This window comes from Mytilus galloprovincialis, chromosome 4 (assembly GCF_965363235.1).
Source record: "Mytilus galloprovincialis chromosome 4, xbMytGall1.hap1.1, whole genome shotgun sequence".
Classification (NCBI taxonomy): domain Eukaryota; kingdom Metazoa; phylum Mollusca; class Bivalvia; order Mytilida; family Mytilidae; genus Mytilus; species Mytilus galloprovincialis.
The window spans coordinates 98,999,033-99,007,731 of record NC_134841.1 but is presented as its reverse complement, the minus strand read 5'-3'; the positions used below and the strand labels follow the sequence as shown (position 1 = coordinate 99,007,731).

Here is an 8,699-nt window from a genome sequence, read left to right as displayed (position 1 = left end):
CTTTGAAACCTTCAATTTTATATCTGTAATTATCGGTTTAAATATTTAGTAAATTTTTAACGAATACTTGCAAGATGAAATAATTAATATAAAAAAGAAGATGAGGTATGATTGCCAATGAGACAACTGTCCTCAAAAGACCAAAATGACACAGACATTAATATATATTTCAAATTTAATGTATTTTCTTTATAGATCAAGGTTTGAACTATTGTATATAGTTTGGATAAAGTTAAAAGTTTTTACAATTTTGTTTTTTTATTTCCGCACTATTTGGATAAATTTCGTTAATTTTTTCAAGGAACAACCATTTTATTGTCTTTTGAACGATCAAGAGAAAAATCAATATTAATATTTTATTCTCGGACAGAATTACATATACTTTACATAATTTTACAAGTCTAAATACAGGATATTATATCTTAAGGATGTATTCTTCTGACATTTCAGTCTCGTTCAGTCTCATTGAAATCTCGTTCAGTCTCATTGAAATCTCGTTCTGGAATTATTTCCAAAACATATAGTGGAAAATAGCAAGGAATTTGATAATTATCATAATCAAACTTAACTCTGTGAAATGATTGAGTATTTTCAATAAGTAGTTTTTGAGTAATGAAATTTTCAAGTTTTATTACTAATCAAGTCAGTCTTTTTAGTGAAATTTTGAGAAAATGGGTGAGGGGGTACAAAAAAATATTTTTCCAGAAACATAAACATCCCAAATAACTTTTTCTTTTCGAATTTCATAGATATGTATTTTTTCAATCGTTTATAACAAGGAAGTTAATAAAATATGCATTTTGTTCTTTAATCAGAAAAAAAAATACAAATTGACAAAATTGTCAACATGGTAAATTTGACATGAAAAAGCATCAAAATATGATAAAACTTTTTTATATTAACACCTACCTATATTTTTTTGAGTTGAATTTATTCAGATTGGTCCACTTTATCTTTATTGAGAGTATGAAAAAAAAGTTTAATTGTGGAACTGTGATTTTTTTTCACGATAATAGCCCAAAAATGGGCAAAAATTGATGAAAAATGGAAAAATCATCAAAATTGGGTACTTTCAGAGGGCCGTAGCAAAAAAAAAGAAGCGCACCACCATGCATATATTATTTTTTCTTCCCCAATTATTTTTTTTAGTCATATAAACCCAAAAATCAGGTTTAGAAAAAAAGTTGAATTCTAGAAATTTTTGGATCCTGGTGTACATCCTTAAATAAAAGAGAAATTCCGTACTGTCTTCACTTATTAGCAAACTCATTTTACAATATCAATTCGATATTACTATATCTAAACGCATATAAAAAAAAAATTTGAAACAAGGTTCACAAATTTCAGTTTTGTATGCCTGCAAATAATTATTTGTCAAATTTGTAACAATTCAGAAAAGATAAAAAGTCCATGTACTTTCAAGCGTTTGTTTTGGCATTAATAAAACATATGCAAAGTTGTAATCTTAAGAACTTGCATAGTTTGTAATCTGTGTTTTTGTTTCAAAAATAAGCAGTTTCTGTTTGAAAATATGCACAGTTGTATTTAGATTTTGTAGCATTTATTATTTGTTAATGATATTTCATTTGTAAGAGGTAAAGGAAGCGATTCATATATTTTTAAAAATAACATTTTTGTAGTTCTATGAAAAATCCTTTTTTACTGCCACCTGCTTTTAGAAATTCATTTTGCTCGACAACTTCATTAACGGTTATAAATATCAATTTTCAATACATATATATTGCGCCTATAAAATGTTTTTTATTGGATACTTTTCACAAATCATTTAACACATCTCATAATTTGGAAATAATAAACAGTATGAACGACTTTTATTCATCTTAAATATAATAAAATTATAAACAACATTTGAAGGTGTAAATCATATATTTAATTGCAAATAAATGTATTTTACAACAACGGGAATAACCACGTGGTTTTTATAAATATTATTTGATATATACAAAACGAATAACCAAAAAATATCCGTTACCTTACATCAACAAAAACAAAATATTTTGGCAAGTTTTTTTTTCATAAGTGTTTAATGCAGTTTTTAATCTCTGCTGAAGCACATATACGTAATCTACACATCCAGACTGACTCAGCAATTAGTTTTTTATGCTTCAAGTTTGTTGGTCACCATCTTTCTAGCACCGAGAAAAGGACAATCAGGAGCACATGTGATAGCACGCAATGTACTTTTCGATCACCCGTAATGTAACATGGAACAATGGTCCAGTCTTTGGTCACACAAGTTTGTAATAAAATCTAATGATGATATACCATGCTGACACTTCCATAACTAAAAGGAGACATGAATGAATGAGGGAAATTTTGTGGTCGTCCAAAATGGTTTCCATAAAAAGCTGCAGCGGCGGGAAAAGTAACCCCTATTGCAGGCGGAAGCATAGGTTTTGATGCCATTTTAAGTTTTTCTAATTCCGCTTCATGAAGTCTTTTTGCTTTTGCTCTTCGGTTCTGAAACCAAATTTTTACTTGGGTTTCAGTTAAGTTCAAAGAAGCTGAAAATTCAGCACGTTCAGCTATAGACAGATATTGTTTTTGGCGAAATTTCCTCTCTAATGCTAGCAGTTGAGACGTTGTAAAAGGGGTTCTAGGTTTCCTGTTTGTTTTATGCTTCCGTAAAGTACATTTCTGTGGGTTTATCCTTCCTCCGGGACTAGGAGGTCCTACAATAAAGAAAAACAACATTAACACACATTAACTCTTATCTCAATTAGATAATTGTATTATTAACCATATCTCGAATGCAAATCAGCAATATTGATAAAGTGCCTGCCTGCGAATATCTGTTAATTCGCGGGGGTCATCTGTTTTACCTCTAGCTGATTGTTCTGTGATACTGCAGCATAATATACTGAACATTTAATTAGACGCACATTATCTCACCATTTAGTCAACAAGTAAACCTAAATTTATTAAAATTAATTATCGGTAGCAATAATTGAAGAGGGCTGTTGAAAGGTATCATTGATAAGGGATTGATACAATAAATTGAACGACACCGTGCTATACTGATTGACAGCGTAGAAGGTTATTAACAGACTTAACACTAATAATTATCTTCCAACTATTGAACATTTTATCTTAATTCAATTAATTGGCAGCTATTTTGACCGCGTGATTTACGAGATGTTCATTTCAGTGACAACATTAATGTGTATCGTTAATATGACACGCTAGTTTACGATGCTCAAGTTTCATAACTTTTCTTGAATTAGTTCCATTATCTTTATAGTAGTAGTTAGCAAATTATAAATGGATTATTATTTGATATGTATTTCCCTCCAAAAACTTTATGATCACCAGACTTTACAAATCAAACCAAAATCATGCATGGTATATAAGAGTCTATTTTGCAATCTGTCCAGAAAGCAAACACTATTTTGAGGTAACGAAAACCAAATATGAATTAGAAATTTGAAAAGTGTAAGATGGCATCGATTTTATTATTAAATTTCCTTTAAGATAATTTTGTCAAATGTTTATTATAAATCAGCTAACTCATAAAGTAAATAAAATGTGAGATTCAGAGTTTAAAATTATTTCAGCGGTCCGAGACGGTTCTGGGGAAACTAACAATAACTAACAAATATATACTTTAAAGATTATATTAAATAAGCGTCGGTTAATTATGTGTAAAATTTTGTTTTCTTGAATTATAATTTTTCAATTTTTCAAAATCATGGGAATTGTAAAAAAAAAATGTATGATTTATCTACCGTAACTTTATAAATATCGTAAATCAGTATGGTCTTTTACGACATCTTTTTACAAAGTAAGTCAATGCTGCAATTCCTTTTCAATTTGACAATATAGACAAACATTAAGTTATTAAACAGCTCAATTCTATTCCAATTTATTTGAATTATGTCTTAGCATTTAATATTTTCAAACAGCTCAATTCATACAAATTTATACAAAGATTTATCTATTAGATAAAGACAGATTCGTAGGGTGCATTCACATTTGCCTTCAGAATTTATTATGAAAAATAAATTTATATTTCTTTTTTATGTTTTTTTCATGCATGAAATTGAAATACACATGATTACACATATTAACCCATGTAATTTAGTAAGATTTACAATTTTTTAAAATTGATGAGGATATTAGCAAATTCATGCGAAAATATAATGGTTTGTTCCATAGCGTTATTTCATGGTCTAACAGATGCAAACAGTTATGTTAAAAGTGCACAAAATTTCGTTTTTTTCCAAGGTTATCGTATTTTTGCCATTTGCATATTTTTACGTAAAATGGTGTCAAGGAAAAATTAAATTTAAAGAAACAACAAAAACCAAGACACATTCATTTGACGATCAAAGTTATAAAAATGAGATTTGATAGCATAAATGTTTTGTTTGATATTTTAACATGTGTAAATAAAGACTTGGAATGGTTACTTATTAGTAGAATTGACCATGGTCATTGCTGGAGACTGTATAGGGTTACATATAATTGCTTGCATCCACTTTATTTGGATTCTGGTGGATAGTTGTGTCTTCGACAATCATACCAAAAAGTAAAATCACAAAAATACTTAACTCCGAGTTTTTAATGTAGAAAATGGTGGATTGAACCTGGCCGTTTAAAAGCGCTAAACTTCTCACTTTTATGACAGTCGCATCAAATTCTCTATATACCAAAGCTCTATATTCTTACATTCTTAGAATTACTCAAAATTAAACATTTATTAAATTTTAGTATGTTATCTAATTCTCATATTTGTTATTTATTTAAATGAATAAACACATTCGTTCAAAAACAACCAAATTCAATAAAAAAAAAAAATGATAACACACGCATTCATAAATATTTTATCTTTTAATTCTCATATTTGTTATTTATTTAAATGAATAAACACATTCGTTCAAAAACACTCAACCTCAATAAAAAAATGATAACACACACATTCATAAATATAACATCAATTGCAATATACTAAAAACTGCTTTAAAGTTAATACACAAAAGAACTCTGACGGTTTTATACATAATACCAGTGATAAAATCACAACTGACGATATCATTTCGTACTTTGATGATCCTATAAAATTATGCACATTTTTTAAGTTTTTGGGCATAATATTTTTTACAGGTACGACTACAAAGGTATAAACTACAAAGTAAAGAGACAGGTGCGAATATTAATGAAAACATTAAAAAATAGCTTTGGGTGTAATTTTATCTCATCTAAAATACAAATGTATCTATTGTCGGTCCATTATCATCGGTAATCACTTTACATTACCCTACAGTAATTTTATTTATTAAAATCATTAATTCAATCATCGATTAGGTTTTAAATTAATGTTCTATCAATCCGATCTATTTGTCTTCATTGTAAACTTGTAAAGAACTACAAATGGTTACACTCATTTGTTATAATGTTAATCATACTTAATTTCAATGTAATGTCACATGTTAAAGAGATCTTAATTTTATTAATATGCACATTTTAAACATGTACGTGGAAAATTAATATTAATGTTATTTCTATTCAACCTTAGATCTTTGAAAAAAAAAATACATTAAAATATGAATAACAGATTTTTTTGTAGGATATTTAAACATGCAACATTCTAATATCTGAAATATTTCTATTTCTTATAAAGCCCTTTGAAAAATTGTTGAGAGTTTGTTTTTTTTTGTTTTTTTGTTTTTTTTTTCCTTTTCATCATTTAAAATTACCACCTTTTAACTTATATGTTCAGTTAAGTGTATGATTGTTATTGGAATTTTTATGACTTGAAAAAAATGTTAAATAATTTTAACATGAAAATTCACAGAAAAATATAGTTTTTTCTCATTAATTTCTATGTTGCTCTATTTAAACTTGTGTATGATATATTAAGTTAGTTTAACACAAAATTCGATCATATTGATATTTTAATAGCTTTTTCAAAATTAATATTTAAACAGTTAAAAAGAAATTTTAAATACAAACCAATTTATTACCTATACTCATCTTTATTTTGAAAACAATCGACTCTCCATCAGATAAGATAATAAACAAATAAACTAAGAATTTAAACAGAGTTATACTTACTGAGTTTTTAAACTCAAATTTCGAGATAATATAAAATTTCGGAGATGTGGTATGATTGCCAATGAGACAGTACTCTCCCAGAGTTCAATAATTATTTGTAATCAATGTAAAGAAACATGTAATATACTTAAATATCATTTTTATTTTATTTTAAAGATTTTTGTTTCCTATATTAATTTATTTACCTTTTGGAGGAGACAGTCCCGTCGTTGATAACCATGGGAATGATGAGGTATTGTAATAGTTCTGCCACCGACTTTCTCCTGGAAGTGGCACATTACCATTTCTACAGATTGTTTGTTTATTTAAAATGTCATCCATACTAAAAGGTCCCATTGTGGCTGAAGGAATCCTTGGTTGTTCCTGTAAACTGTCTTCAGAACTCACAGAATTAGGGGATTCTGTGTTGTCTCTGTCATTGATAGGTCCCTTTTCAGACATTATTGAATCCACACTGAATTTTAAAACTTGTTTCTGTCCAGCGGATGGAGATAGTTTAGCACTTTGGTTTTCCTGAGGTTTTTCAGACATATTTTCACTTTGAGTTTGTTCTGTATTCTCTGATGATTTTGATGCGGTTGATGACGGTAGCTTACTAAAAGCAGAATTGTCACTAGAAGAAAACGGAACAGGCTGCATATTTGTTCATCAGAAATGCTATTGTTAATATTAAATAATTATTTCACTAATAAATGTCAAGAATACAGTATGAAAAAGTTTTAAACACTCTTTCTGTCGTCTTTTCAACTACTGTATCCATTCAGAATCACTTTGAAAGTTTTATCATCCATATGCACTGTTCGGAAGTGACGTCAGCCAATCAGAAAGTCACCATTGGTGAGATTACAAATTGGTGTGTAATGGCGTATAAATTACCGTCTTTTCATTGGAAACTGTTGAAAATCATTCAAGTATGCCGAGATGGTGTGTGTTAGCAAACAGAAGATAATTTGAAACACTTCGGTGGGTGATATTCAAAGCAAATTTGATCAAAGGCCTTGTCAGTCTTATTGACAAAGGGAATATCAGCTACCTCCTCGGGTTATGAAACTAAGTATATTATTATCACACTTTTGAATCCACTTTATTTAAAGGTAGATTAATTTAGATGATCTAAAAGTCACTCTTGTTATTTGCCCCTATTAGAAATGATCAATTACCCTTCGTATAGTATATCACTAATTGCTCATTACGGTCTGTATCAACGGTGTCATCGCAAAGAACGGCGAAGTCACTTACAAGAGTAACAGGCGCCGAGCCACATCATCTGTTAAATGAGGGTTGGATCACAATATCAAAAATCAACATCAAGTAAAACCCGTCAATAAAAAGAAAAATTGTCGCTTTTCTAACACCTTCTGGTGCTGTCGCTTTAATTTTAAGTAAATAGACAACGATATAGTTATCTTTAAATTAAATCCAGCTTTTAAGTTCACCTCAAATTTCAAAACTTCAATTAAATTCGTATTAATAGAAGATATATTATAGTTGTGTTTAAATTTCTAATTTTATTTATATTTCAAACATATAGTTAATTTCAACATATGTTTCTTCAATTCTAGAATCAAATTTCTACACTTTCTGTCATTTTCAAAACACATTTCGGTTTAAATAAATCATTCTAAATTGATATATACATAATTTAATTAATTGAGTGAGGGAAAGATAGATTTTGATTTGAAAATGGTTGAAATAAATAATGAATTGTCTCGATTCATTTAGTATTCATTTTTACTCTGGTGAAAAATAGAAACGATTATCAGTGAAATATATACTTCACGTATCAAACAGATATATATTTTTTTTCAAGATTGTGATTCGCGATAATTTGTCTTATTCAATAAAGTAAAAGAATAACGTTAGTTATTTATTCCTAAGTATGTATTTATTGATATTAATTACTTTTAAGATTTTAAATAAACTAAATTGAAGACAGAAGATGGTACGAGATTTTTAAAAAAATGTTTGATTTATGGCTAATTATTTTCTGTTTGTTTTTAAAATTGAAGAAAGGGTCTAGGATTTTATAGAAAATGTTAAGAACAATACATTCTAGAAACACAACTATATAACTTTGTAATAACATGATAATTCGAAGTGCCTTTCTTTATAGTTTTTTTTATTGATTGATTCCAATTGAAGTAAATAAAACTTAATGGATATGGGTAAATCAAATCTTGGCATTATTTTTTATTTCATTCAACTTATCTAACCTCTTTTTCTTTGAAAGAAAAAAATCTGTTTCAGAAGCAAAATAAGGAGACCCTTTGTACACCTCTGAGATTCTCTTCTTTTTTATATTTTTTGGCGTGTTGTTTCATTAACGACTATTCGACATGTCCTTTTATTCATGTACACCAAAGTGTTGATAAAACCTTTTTTTGCATCACTCCCTTCAAGAGTACTATTTCTGATTAAAAATGACAAATAGTTGGGAATTATTTTGTTTATTTCTTTAAACAAATCAACAACAATAATGTTAAATATCTGTAAAATGGTGAAAAAAATTATGAAATATTAAATTTAGTTTTTAAGTATAGGATGAAACACTATCAATATCCTGAGCTATCACCTCCAAAATCTTCTCTATAGTGTTTATATTTTATAACAAAAATTAAATATTG

General features: G+C 28.1%; 1 protein-coding gene across 1 annotated transcript; it reads right to left on the bottom strand.

Annotated features, from left to right (window-relative positions):
- Positions 1-1,868: 1,868 nt before the first annotated feature.
- On the bottom strand, positions 1,869-6,881 carry LOC143073578 (homeobox protein XHOX-7.1-like). Its single transcript, XM_076249217.1, has 2 exons — positions 6,261-6,881; positions 1,869-2,693 (listed from the first exon to the last, which is right to left on the bottom strand). Exons 1-2 carry the CDS (start codon positions 6,712-6,714, stop codon positions 2,272-2,274), a joined length of 876 nt encoding a protein of 291 aa, XP_076105332.1. The 5' UTR covers positions 6,715-6,881; the 3' UTR covers positions 1,869-2,271.
- Positions 6,882-8,699: the final 1,818 nt, after the last annotated feature.